This window comes from Carica papaya, chromosome 3 (assembly GCF_054855325.1).
Source record: "Carica papaya isolate Zhongbai chromosome 3, ASM5485532v1, whole genome shotgun sequence".
NCBI lineage: Eukaryota > Viridiplantae > Streptophyta > Magnoliopsida > Brassicales > Caricaceae > Carica > Carica papaya.
Window position 1 is genome coordinate 7,369,981 of NC_142311.1, and position 13,825 is coordinate 7,383,805.

Consider the following 13,825-nt stretch of genomic DNA (forward strand, 5'->3'; position numbering starts at 1 on the left):
ATATATCCCTTTTTTATAATTTAAAATTAAAAAATTAATTATTTTTAATGCAAAAAGAATTTATTTTCGATTCTTTTGGTTCCGATTAGTTAACAATTGATAAAATTAAGTATGATTTGGTTTTAATTACTCAAATTTCAATTTAATTTTGTTTTAAACATAAGATATTTAAGTTTAAGTGAATTTTACTAATTAGTAATAGATCACGTGATTCAATCAGAATATTTTATTCACTTTAATGGAGTTAAAATTAGATATAATTAAATATATACATTATTTGTTATTATTTAATTATAAGATATAATATATAAAATATTCACTTTAAAACAAACATTTTATTAGTTGATATTATTTGTTGTTAAATTTATATCAAATTATTTTCTGAATCATTTAATTGGATTTAATAAGTGATTTTTTATTCAAAAAATGAAATTTTTGATTCATATCCATTAAACAAATATTGCACAGACATATATATATATATGTAGAGAGAGAGAGGTTTACATATTAATAATTAGAGTGATAAAATAAAAAATTTCATACTCATTTACGAGTTAATGTGAGTTTAATCTTTTATTAATGACAAAATATTTCATAATTATAAGGATAATTTTTCTAAAGTTTCAGTTTCGAAATGGAAAATATTTGAAATAATTGCTCACGGGCTGGGCGTTAGTCGTTAAACTAAATCTTGTGGGCCTCCCGAAACGACGTCGTCGAATCTCCCTCGGAAATGTAACCGAAGTTTAAAAATTAATCCAAAATCAAAATATAAATACAAGATTCTTCCATCAACCATCTCCACTCCTACGGAAAAAGAACAAAAAAAAAAAACAAAAAAACAAAAAACCTTCATCTTCATCACCGTACACGACACTGTAACCGTCTCTACCAACTAGGGTTCCACTCCCATTCCCGGCAATCAAACATTGCATTAAATAACAAGAAGAGGTTTTACTTGACTTTGATTCGACTACAACTCCGAGAGTTGATCGATCCCTACTTTCTCATATTGCTGTTGTGAGTTTTTTCCTTACTTTCTATTTTGGGATTTCATTTTGGAACACGAATGAGAATCTCGATGAAGACGGATTTGGAATGTTTGAATTCGGAGGATTTGCAAAGTCTTTGAGAGTGAAGTCATGTTAAGTTCACTGTGATTCAGTTTAGGCTCGCTCTCATTTTTTTCGTTTCTGTTCGTCTCCTCCTTCATTTTCTCTACTACCAACCTCTGAACTTGCTTCAGCTACTTATATTAATTTTCTTCTTCCTCTGAAAGCGGATAACTATTTCCAATATTTTTTTTTACAATTTTTGTCCCTGGCAAGCAAGCAGAGGACTAGCTGACTTTTCGTCTGGTCAGTTGTATTCGTGTAAACTTTACCCGGTAAAGATGCCGATGCCATGCCAAAAGATACAATCCTGGACATTTAGTGGTCTAGTAGGTGCATTTCTTGATCTTGCTATAGCCTATCTGCTCCTATGTGCATCTACTCTTGCTTATTTGGCATCTAAATTTCTCTGTTTGTTTGGATTGTCTCTGCCTTGTCCTTGCAATGGGCTTTTTCTTGATCCTAATAGGAATAAATGCTTGCAAGAGCTTTTAGTGAATCGTCCATCTGAGAAAGTCTACTCTGTTCAGTGTTCTGTTAAGGGAAATTTCCCTTTTGATTCCATTTTGACCAGTGATTCCGGCCGGGTCAACTGGAATTTGGAACTGGAGGGCGAGACATCCTGTTCCTTGTCTCCAGGAAGGGGAGAGCAAGGTTTGAGGGATGTTGCGAGTGTGAAACAAGGAAGGTCTGAAGCAAGAGGGAAAGGGCTTGCGAGTAGGAGGCTGAGATATGGTCTCCGACATCGGCGGAAAGGTGCTTTAGATCGTGGGAAGTTTGGTTCAGCTTCACTATTTGATTCGTTAGAGTCAGACGCACAAGCTGTTTCATTGGTTCCGCCCAATGCCACTGCAGCTCTTGTAGGAGATGATACTCCTGAAAGAAGTTCCATTCTTGTTAGTCCTCAAGGTGTCTATCTTACCTTTGACTATCAATTATGCTCTTAAGCTGCTTTCAGAGTTCATTTTCTTCATCACTGTTGATGATTGGAACTCATAGGACACTTCTGTTCCATAATTCTTTCTTTTTCTAACTGCTGTTTAAGGTCAGTGTTAAACAAAAAAAGATTATTTGTGTGGTTTTGTTCATCCAAAAACTCTATCAGGTTTTGAAAGGCAAAGTTGTTAGGCATTTGAAGATTTGTTTTTTTTGCTCAGAATGCAAGGAATGCGTGACAGACGTTAATAATGTGTAAACACAAATCGTAGTTTTGCAATATATACGTTTTGATCGAATTAATGAGTAAATTTATTTATAAGATACTTCATCCTAAACAAGATACTTGATGTTGTTTTGTGGAGAATTATTATATAATAGTTTTGCTGTATCTTTGTTTGCTAAAATGGGGCTAGGTTTAGTGGGTTGACCATATACCCTATATTAGGAAAGGTAATATTGGTGAATTCAATTGTCAAGGAATGAAATCTATGCATCGTTATATTTTTCAAACATGTTTTTGAACCCTTGAATTCACTGTATTTCATGATTGTACTTTTGCAATATGTTATGTTTGCACATGCCGATCGGCTGATGCTACCTCTAATGTCAGTTTCAATGTTAGATGGCAGGGAAGTTCCAGATGACATTGGCTTGCAGCAAAGAGCTTCTGGTGGTTTTGAAATTGAGACAACTGGTTACAAAAATAAACGTCAGGAGGGGACTGGATCCCTTTCTGAACAGGTTAACTACAATTCAACAGTAGATTTACACTTAGAGAGCAATACTAAAAATGCAGTTAGGGTCTTAGAGCAAGCACTTGAAGAAGAGCATGCTGCCCATGTTGCTGTATGCCTTGAACTTGAGAAAGAGAGAAGTGCTGCTGCCACTGCCGCAGATGAGGCCATGGCTATGATACTGCGCCTACAAGAGGAGAAGGCATCAATTGAAATGGAAGCTAGGCAATATCGGAGGATGGTAGAAGAAAAGTCAGCTTATGATGCTGAAGAGATGAACATCCTCAAAGAGATTTTAGTAAGGAGAGAGACAGAAAAACATTTCTTGGAGAAGGAAGTTGAAACTTATAGAAATATGTTATTTGCAAACGAGCAATTGGAGTCTGACATGCAGGATACTGCAACTATATTCGGACAAGGTATTTCTTCATCATATTCAAGCGAGGATCCAATGCTGATATTACAGCGGATAAATGACTCCATCAATGAAAGAGAGAGAAATAACAATGTGAATACCTTTTCAGAATCTGAGATGACATCCATTGGGGCAGAAAATTACACTTGTGCTTTTGGAAAAGAATTACCGATTCCTGAACTCGAGGATTCTGATTCTTTGAAGCTAGGGATGATCTATGAGGATTCACTTATTGATGAAAATGATCAGCATTTGTCTAGTAGCAATGACGGGATCGACAATAAGTTTAAAGAAAAGAAGGGGCCAGTGTCTGTTGACAAGCATCCTCCTAATGAAGAAACAGAAATAAGATCAGGAAAACCAAAAACTAATCCAACAGCCCCTCAGGAACAACCGGAGAAATCTGATAGCTGCATTTCATGGCTGGGGTTAACATCAAAGACAGCTCAGAGTTGTGATGGAAGTAAGATTGTTTCTCTATATGACTATGATGATATGGAAAACTGTGGAAGAGATTCAAAAAACTCAAATCGTTTTATTGATTCTCCTGTTCATGATGTTCATGTTGTTGATGATGAAGTCAATAAGAGTCTTGAATTGAGGGAGAAACAATCTGAACAGCTGCCAGTGGATGTCACCTTAAACATTTCTAGAGCATGGCCTGGTCCAACCATGAGCAAGTTAAAACCCAGACTAGAGAATGAGGAAACTTCTTCAGATATAACTAGTCGATTTCTTCTGAGAGATGGCATGCGAAGAAAGTCCTTGCTTTCTGATATGAGGAGAAATTCCATGTCTGCTGTTGATTATGAAAGATCAAAAATTGACAATGAAGTAGGACGGCTTCAAGAAAGGCTGAAGGCTGTGCAGGAGGGAAAACAGAAGCTCAACTTCTCTGTAGGACACTGGGAAAGAGGAAAAACCCAATGTCAACTTTTGGAGGAAATAGCAGACCAGCTTCAAGAGATCCGGCATTTGGCAGCACCTGGGAGGGCTGCGCGTCAAGCATCTATGCCTGTGCCACCCCATAAGGTATGGAACATTTGTTATTTATATTTTATCTGATCCAATCTCTAAATTCCATTTCTTTCCTAGCTCTGGATATACTATTATTACGAGATCTCTCTGATTACTATGTGTTTTTGATTATTTTTAAAGCATTCAGGTGCATATTAACTTTTAGCACAAGACCACGGTGTCTATTGTCATTTCTTTATTATGTAAGATATTGCATGATTTTTGTGTGCTTTTCCTAGCTGATAAAACTCTTAAGTTATAAGCTAAAGAAGAAATATTGCCTAGTCCTTAGCCCAAAAACATGTAAATGTACGTGAAATTATACCAATTCTCTACTTCGGTCCAAGTGTTTATGCACTCTGCATGGAGATGTATATGGAAATTATATATAGAATTCTTGGATTTTTGATTGTTTTAGCTTGGAGAAGTTCATTTCTAGGATTTCTAAGGTATAAAACAGGGTCCTGATTATTTGCAAACGTGGAAAATGAAATCCTGTTCGCCAGATTCTTCTGAAATTTTCATTTTCCTCCGAAAACCTTGGTTGCGGAGTTATTAAGAGGTAATATGTTACGCAACTGATTTGCCTAGCAACACATAGGTCTGTAACAGACAAGTCTGCAAATCCTGGTATGAGTGAGAACAGTAATAAATAAATAAGAGGAGAGATATATGTTAGTGTGAAAGTCCAAAACCAGGAAATGAGTAAATATTTTCTGTTGTCTGAGGGAAGGCTGTTATAAAAATTTAGTAAGTAACAAAAGTTCTAGCAGATACTGGCATTTACAATTTCATTATTTTCATGATTTTCTTGTGTGATTGAGGAAGCTTCTGTATTCCAGGTTAAAGCTATGCCAAAGAAAAGATACTGGCGAAGTGCTTCTGTAGAATTTCAAAGAAGTGCTTGAATAAAGGTACAAAATGAGGGATGAATGGTATGAGAATTTAGCTGCAACAGTGCGTTCGTTGTTTTAGGTTAAGATTTTTGTAGCTTCCACGTGGAAATGGAGTTTGAGAAGTTAGTGTCTCTACAAATATGTTTTTTTTTTTTTTTGAAAATTAATGAAATAAGAGTTTATTATATTAATTTTTAATGGGTAATTATTAAAATTAGAGAGTATTCTGCATAATTCAACCTACAGGTGTATTCAGAGATGAAAAAAGGTATACATATTTTTTTATACTTTTATTTTTTTATTTTTTTATTTATTTATAAACATGAACTAGTTGGTATCATAATTGTTTACATGTAAATGTGAGTTCAGATTTTTTGGGGGCCAGATGGAATTTGGTAGTGCCCAAGGTGTATATACATATATATATTAGAGATCCATTTCATTGCCTCTATTTTTTGAGGTAGCTTTTGCAGTTTCTTATACAGCCCTTTTAGTTTTTCTAGCTTTGCAGTTTTTTTTTTTTTTTTTTGTAAAAATATTTTAACGCTTTTGATGTATGTATTGATTGTTTATTTAACTTTTGCTACTTTCCATTTTGATTACTAATAATACTTTAGATTGCCAAACATAGCCTTACCTCTCTTAACTTTATGTGCATATATATATATGTATATGTATATATATAGAAAATCCCATCTCCTAAACTTTTTACCCACCATATAATTTTTCATTTGGATGAAATATCAACCACACACACGTATATGTGTATATATGTATTGTTGGACCCATTCGAAGAGATGGTATGAGATAATTTAGGAAAAGGGATAAAATGGAATTTGACCTCTCATTCATTAGGCAAATAATGTGGAGACGTCCTTATATGGATTTTGAACAAATAATTTTTCCACAACTATGTTTGACAGAAAATAATAAAACTACACATGGGTATGGCCAAAACAATTCTCGCAAGGTTTTGTACTTGTGTTATCTTAAAAAGTATATTACATAAAAAGAAATAAAATATATCTTTTGTAAATTAATTTGTATAATTATAAGAGAGTTGAATGATAAACGAGAAATCTCGAAATCAGAGGTTTAAGATGAATGTGAAGAGTTTGTTATGGAGAGGATAATGATAATGATAGTAAATTAAAATATTATGACTGGTTATTAGGATATTAAGCAATAAATACTCATTACCTACTGTTACGGCACCCATATTTCTCCACTTACCACATACTTTATTATTATTATTATTATTTTTAATCAATTTTTTAGATGAGCCGTTTCATTCGGAAAAAAAAATTTGAATAATACATGTATGTATGTATGTATATGTATTGGAAATAAGCGAGGGTATAATTGTCTTTTCATTTGGTTTTGGAAGATGTATTTTAGGGTTAGTATTTTTCCTCAAACTCAAATTATCAACACCATCCAAAAAAGAAATAAGAATGGGGGAAAAAAGATTAAATTTATGAAAATACCAAATAAAATAATCTTCCCCCTTTTTTTTTTTTTTTTGTGTGTGTGGTTTAAATCTTAAAACTTCTTCGTTAATGTCATTTCAATTTTTGCTTCCCCATTTCTCCTTCCCTCTTGGTAAGTTATATATATATATATATGTATACGTATATTCATATATGCTTATTTTAAACTCTGTTATCTGTCATTTCTTCATCTGGGTTTTTTTTTTTTTTTCTTTTATCTTTTCCTTTTTTTTAAAAAAAAAAAATTTAATCCTAGGAGGCGCACACTACCATTATTAAAATATACAAAAAATACCCACTTGCTTTATCGATTTAAATAACGTGCAGAAGAAAATAGACAAAGAGAGACAATAGCGAAAAGGGTACATATTATATGTACTGTATTGAGTATTCTATTGTGGTAAAAATTTCTATTTTGTATGTTTTCATCGCTTGTCCTCCATGAACGAGGAAGCACAGTTCCTGATTTGAAAACTCGGGGTAAATACGGTGAATACTCGTATGAGGCAAAGGTGAGTTTTGGGTTTTTTTTTTTTTTTTTTTCTTTTTTTTTTCTTTCTTTAATATCTTCGATTAACGGGGGGGGTACCAGTCACTACTGTCCACAATGCTTAATGGTATCTTCTTAAATCTCCATGAAAATCTTTTCCCTGAAACAGTGTCAGAGATAAAGATTAAAAAGAAAGGGAAAGGAGTTGTTGGGCTTCGTTAATGGATATATGCGTCGTGTATTTGTTTGTATACATTTGTTTCGTACTCATGAGATACAACATATCTTTAGAATGTCAGACAAGGCAATAGATATAGACCTGTGAACTTAGCTCCATAGCCAGAGACACTTTCTGTATATTCGTCTTTATTACAATAGCCTAAAAGCGTGTCTCCTTTCTAGCCTCTGATGGCTTCTTTCTGTTTGATTCTTGGTACTCTGGAAGAATTCATGGCTGTCACAGCCAAACTGTACTACCATTTGCTTTCATCGGGTTCTGAATTCTCTCCCTTGTTACTGGAAGTCATTACATCAACTAAGGTTGTTGTATGTTATTTCTTTGTCAAGGAGGTTTTCTTTTTATTCTTTATTTTCTAAACTTATGGATGGATATTAATGGATTGCCTTTTTATTTTCTCGTTTCTTTTCTCAATATTTTGTTTTCTCTACTGCATGTATGTTTGCTTAATGCTTTTGTCTGTTTCTCTTTCTTTCTTGCGCCCCCCCCCCCTCTCTCCCCGCCCCTTTTTTTATTCATCTTCTTGTTTGTTTCTGCTGCATGGAGGTGATGCCTTTGGTGATATATTATATGGGTTTTATCTGATATCTCTTTGCCTGCTAACTTTTGCATGCCATTTACTCTTATTTTCACCCTTTTTTTTTTTTTACTGTTCTGTTGATGTTGATCAGTTGGTGTTGACAGGGAATGACATAGTAAGAAAGTGGATGTTGTGAAAAGGAAATGCAATGGCTGCTTCTACTTCTTGTGCCAAACAAAACCTACTGACCATGAACATGAAGGAACCTAGCTCTAACTATAAGCCATATCCACCACCTCTAGCAAGATATGAAGATGTAGTAGCCAGTGCTAAGCTCTTCATGGCTACTTTGGAGAAGCTACATGCTACCATGGGAACCAAATTTATGTAAGTTTCTCTTTTGATCCTTCTGCTCTATTACTTTTCCTCACATGTAAACATTTTTAATGGTTTATGAACTTGGCAGTTTATATTCCTATAGGTACATTCCATACTCTCATATGAATTATATCTGGGTGCATCTATGTTTTCTTTTTAATGCTTGGCACGAAAAACCTTATCTTGGAAGTGTTACTTATTTCTATTGGATTCAGTTACCAAAATGTTGCTATATGAGACATTGTTCTTTTTGTGAGTCACTGTTAGGCCATTCCTACGTATTTACAGAAGAAGATATTTTCTTATCATTTTCCCCCTAAAGTTTGCCCATACGAATTGATTGAGAGTTATTCTATATTGATATACTTATATTCCTGCAGAATGGATGAGATGTTTATGGTATGCTATCTGTTTTCCTTTCTTTTTTGTGTAGATGGGGGTATGAACTGGGTTTCTAAATTGCAGTTTTCTCAAAAAGACAAAGTGGTTCTAGTTATTTTGAGATCAACAGTAGCATATTGCTGCAAATTATTTGAGTGATTAGGGTGTTTTTTCCTTTTGAGTTACCTTTTCTCTGAAGTAGACATGGTTCTTCGTGAAGAGGAGAATTGGAAATATCTGTCTAGAACGGAGCACAAACACTAATCAGTTTTCCTACGTATATATGCTTGAGATGCAACTTTAGACAACTGAGATTATTTTCTGCTGATAAAATATATTTCACTTTTTCAAACATTGTATAATATTCTTTCATTCTATTGGTTGGTCTCGGACATTTAAAAGACTGTAGTAGGTTATACGGCCGCCGAATCATCCTCATGACTTTGCTGACTCTAACTAGATTTAACTTTTATTTGCTTTAGTGGTCTGCATGTCCAAAAATTTAAACACTTTTTATTATTCAGAGGCAGTGCTTTATGTTCCTTTTCCTTAAATTTATATGTAACTGTTCTTTTCCGATATTTAGTTGTGCTTCCTGAGGTTTCTTGTCGCACAAGTGACATCTTTCCTTTTCTGCTTTTCTGAAATTTATGCATTGTGATTATAGGATTCCAATTATAGGAGGAAGGGAGTTGGATTTGCATAAGCTTTTTGTGGAAGTAACTTCTCGTGGTGGTATTGAAAAGGTAACATGCAATTAGAATGCTAGTTCTTGCATATTGCTACTGAATTGGTTCGGCTAGGTGTGTTATAATGGCTGATGCTGTCTGCACTATGCCAACTTATCTATCTGTATATGTGTGTATACATATTTATGGGTCTGTATCTGACTATTCTAGCTCTGGTGTGGATATCCTGTCCATACATGTCAAGAGTTGGTTGAATGACAAAGCTGATTTGTGTTTTATTCTATTGTATGTGAAGGCACATTATCACTGTCTTCTGCCAAATAATTTTGTGTGTTCCAACTGTCAAGGACAATATCTTAGTCTCTTATCAGTTTCTTGTTTCTTGAACAGAATTATTCTCTCCAATGTGTTCTCATGGGCATGTTAGCTGATTTTCTGTCTGTTAGCTGCAATTATAGTCTGTCATGAATAATGATTATGCAAATTGCACAAAAAGAGGCAATAAGTGTTCCTTTCCTTTATGAATTGAAGCTTCATTACTAATTTAATTGAAGTCGATATTGTTCTTTCATTAGCTAACCATAAGCATGTGCATGATATCTGCTATAATAACCTGATGTGCATAATTGGTACGCAAATTGCAATGGAGCTGCAAATACTCCTGATTCATTGGAGCTTGACTCTTCTTCATAATCTTAATAACATTGTTTTCTTGGGCAGTAAATTTCCAGTGCGGGGATTGCACAGGAATAACATTGTTTTCTTGGGCAGTAAATTTCAGTGCGGGGATTGCACAGGAATAACATTGTATCTGCCATACGAAAATTCTTCTTTGGTCTATGTTATAATATAATTTGATAATATTGTTTGGAAACACAAGATCTCTGCCAGATCCATGGAGTCCCACTATTAGCTTCATTTGAGAAGCCTTGGAGAGATATATGGTTTGTTTAGGGGTCAGAAATGTTTCTCAATTCTATATGTGGTGTGTTTAAAAGTCATCTGATGGGAAAGCTCTCAAGTTTTTTTTTTTTTACTGTAATTGTAACTTTGGTGCCGTCATGATCTTTTTCCATAAAGTTCTGTAGGAGCTCCCGTTTCAAGATTTCAAATCTTATTTTGAAGAAATTATCCCAGTATTGTGTAGTTGGAATCTTTGTTAATGTTCTCCTATGCTTTCTAACTTGATAATAAGTGTTGGCCAGTTGTACATATAGTCTGTTCATGCCAGAATAGAGTCCTATCTTAATAGACCATCTTTGGCATTTTTATAGCATTGTTCAAGCACTGTATGAAATACGTGAAATTTTCTTTATTTTACAGATCTTATTCTCTTTATTTTTCTGATCCACAACCATATGGTCCTTTTTCCATCTTTTTCTTTCCTCTTTGAAGTACTTGAACTGCAGTGGATTTTATAATATTATTCTCAAAGCAAGGGGATAATTCAATATTAATATTCACTTGTTTTTACTTGAAGTGTGACGCACTCTCATAATTCCAAATTATTTTTCCAATGGAGATAACAGATCATCAGGGAGAGAAGATGGAAAGAGGTGACTGCAGTATTCAACTTCCCCTCTACTGCAACAAATGCATCTTTCGTCCTGCGCAAGTACTATTTTTCACTGCTTCACCACTATGAACAACTTTACTTTTTTAAAGCTCGGGGATGGGTCCCTGCTTCTACCGGTATTCACAATGCAATGCCAACTATATCTTGTGATAGTTGCATGTTTCTCATACTAATTACATGACAATCTTTGGCAGATTCCTCGCAGAGCCCATCTATTGCTCCTGTGTCTGGTCAAGGGGCAGTGGGGTCATCATCAGAAATCCAAGCAAATGTGTTCCAGCAAATGAGGATAGATGGATCTCCTGGAGGTTCCTTTTGTCTTTCTTTCCCTTCCTTTTCTGTTTAGCTGCATCTGCTGCCTTTTCTTTTTTTTTCCTCTTTAATATATCATCTTATTCTCCTGTTGGTCCTCTATTATGTTCGTTGTTCTTGGGTTGAAAAAGAGGAAAAAGGATCTTCCCATCATTCATATCTTTGTTCTCTCCTTGGAATGTTGTGACTTTTGTGTGATGGGGGAGAGGAATCTAAAGTGACTTAAGTTTTTCACTTATTCTTTGAACTTTAATATGAGAATTTGCTGACGAAGTGAAACATGGATCTTTTTTAAAATATGTTTTTCCATCTTCACTTACTTTAATAAAGAGACAGTGCAAACTGTATTAAAAATTGACAAAAATTGATATCATATGAAATTCTATGTGGGATAATTTCTTTGAAGTTTTTGAGAAGTCTGCATCATCTTTTAGTTGAACTAAGCATAGATTTACAAATAAATTTCTTAAAATTTCTAGATATGTCCCATATATATCCTTGATTTTTTTTTTTCGGTTGTTGCGTCTGCTACATTAGTTCCAGTTTCACTCTGTTCATCAAAGAGAATAACAGTACTTCATAATGGAAAGTGAACCCTTACTGAATGCTTTCTCACAAACAGTTGTCATCTTGGGAGGGGTTATCACATTTGTTGTGGCTTATGGTGCATGTCTGTTCTGGGTAATGTCTCAGATGTAGTCTGGAAGGTGGGGGAACTTTTGAGTATAAGAAATTTCATATGAAGAGAAATGTTGTTTGGAATAAAATTTTCTTGTGAGTCTCTAGATTTTACTAATTGGAAACACTTCCCAAATGCCTGTGCTATTTGTTTCTAGAATTTTTATGTCAAAATATGCTAGCAGTTTCTGATGTTTGTTTTACCAAACACACCTAAATTTTGTCCTATTTTTTCTTCTTAATCGTTGAAGTGACATTCAGGATTGCTCAAAATCTGGCTGTTGATGTGATTTCCTTGGTGTTTCTGTATTTTCCTGTTTGCCTTTGTTTCTTTTTAGTTTTCATCTCTGTTTCATTTCAAATAGCTAATGTACCCTTGTCATATTATTCTCTTTTTTTGGTCTTTGAGTTTATCATTGTTTTTCTTATTTTGAAATTTTGATAAGATGAATTTTATGTGCTGAGGCTTGCTATTGTTGCAGCGACTGGAGGAACTTCAGCTAGTATGCCAGTGATTGGAGTAATAGATGGGAAATTCGAGAGTGGCTATCTTGTTACTGTCACCATAGGTGCAGAGAAGCTAAAGGGTGTTTTGTATCAGGCTCCACAGAGCTCAGTTCAGCAAGTGCCACAACAGTATGGTGTGTTTGCCAACACTAGGAGCAATGCTCATTCTGTGCCAGGAGTGCAACGGCGCCGTCGCAGGAAGAAATCTGAGATTAGGAGGAGGGATCCTGCTCACCCTAAGCCTAACAGAAGTGGTTATAATTTCTTCTTTGCAGAGCAACATGCAAGATTGAAACCACTCCATCCTGGAAAAGACCGAGAGATTAGTAGGATGATCGGTGAATTGTGGAACAAACTAAAAGAACCAGAAAGAAGTGTAAGGACCATATTATGTTCTAGGAATTCGAATCCTACTTGTTGAATCTGAATGGTTATATATTGTTTCTTGGTTTCCAGGTTTATCAAGAGAAGGCTCGGAAAGACAAAGAAAGATACAGATTAGAGATGGAGAATTACAAGGAGAGGCTACGAACAGGCCAGGTGGTGAAAGATGCAATGCCACTTCAACAGAGGCTTCCAATGGCAGCAGCAGCGGCAGCAGCAGATGATGTGGATATGGTGGACAGAGACTCGAAGATTGGAGAAACTGAAGGAAGGGAATCTCCCGAAAGCCCAGACAACGAGAGTTATTCCGGGGAAAGTGAGTGCGAAGAGGACAGAACTACAGAGAGGGGTATGGACATGGAGATGTGTCCACCGAGAGACAGTGAATCTGGCAATTTAGGCGTAAGGAATTTGACAGAGGAATCGGCATTTCACCTGCTCAAGGGAAAAGAGATAGTTGGGAGCGAAAGGGTCGAAAAAGTCGGTGTTGAGGATGAAGAGAATGCGGGTGATACTTTGTCATGAAGAAAGAAATAAAGAATGGAGCCAGCGGATTGTTTTTAGATTAGAGTAGGTAAAGGTTTTATTTGAAATGAAAATCTCTTGATTTACAGAGATTGTTTTGATGATAGTTGAGGTTAGTAGATGAAGCAGTTTGGTATGTTCTTCCTTCATGTAAAGCAAAGCTTATTTGAATTCAAGTAGTCAGAATGGATTTTTGGCCAACAGCTGAGACAGTTTTGTAGTTCTTGATTTGCTCACTCAGAATTCTGGGTTTTAATTTTATTTAGCAGTTCATCAAGTCACAGACTTTTTTTTTTTTTTTTTTTTTTTTCATTAATTTATTTACTTTTTGTTGCTTCTCATCCTGGCAACCTGATTCATCATGTGTATGAAATCATGTAGTATATAATTTAGATGATTGAAATGTATGTACATATATATATATATTGAATTTACATAAAAAAAAAAAAATACATTTTAAAAAATTCAGATAACTACAAACAGATTTGTTGAATTGTTTAAATTTATTTATATGCATGCATCGATAAACTAGATTAATCATCAA

General features: G+C 34.7%; 2 protein-coding genes across 5 annotated transcripts; both read left to right on the forward strand.

Moving 5' to 3' along the window:
- Positions 1–809: 809 nt before the first annotated feature.
- LOC110813700 (uncharacterized) lies at positions 810–5,347 on the forward strand. Of its 2 annotated transcripts, none has more exons than XM_022040946.2 (3): positions 810–2,021; positions 2,662–4,232; positions 5,060–5,347. In XM_022040946.2, exons 1-3 carry the CDS (start codon positions 1,394–1,396, stop codon positions 5,123–5,125), a joined length of 2,265 nt encoding a protein of 754 aa, XP_021896638.2. In that variant the 5' UTR covers positions 810–1,393; the 3' UTR covers positions 5,126–5,347. The 2 variants fall into 2 exon arrangements, with proteins under 2 accessions (XP_021896638.2, XP_088071528.1); XM_088215402.1 differs by having other exon boundaries at positions 2,674–4,232.
- A 1,595-nt stretch (positions 5,348–6,942) lies between these two features.
- Positions 6,943–13,558, forward strand: LOC110813669 (HMG (high mobility group) box protein with ARID/BRIGHT DNA-binding domain-containing protein). 3 transcript variants are annotated; one of them, XM_022040903.2, is made up of 7 exons: positions 6,943–7,115; positions 8,016–8,238; positions 9,278–9,356; positions 10,829–10,991; positions 11,070–11,183; positions 12,348–12,748; positions 12,829–13,558. In XM_022040903.2, the coding sequence occupies exons 2-7, from the start codon at positions 8,060–8,062 to the stop codon at positions 13,279–13,281; spliced, it is 1,389 nt and encodes a 462-aa protein (XP_021896595.1). In that variant the 5' UTR covers positions 6,943–7,115; positions 8,016–8,059; the 3' UTR covers positions 13,282–13,558. The 3 variants fall into 3 exon arrangements, with proteins under 3 accessions (XP_021896595.1, XP_021896604.1, XP_088071529.1); XM_022040912.2 differs by lacking the exon at positions 6,943–7,115 and adding an exon at positions 7,253–7,633; XM_088215403.1 differs by lacking the exon at positions 6,943–7,115 and adding an exon at positions 7,845–7,877.
- The last annotated feature ends 267 nt before the right edge of the window (positions 13,559–13,825 follow it).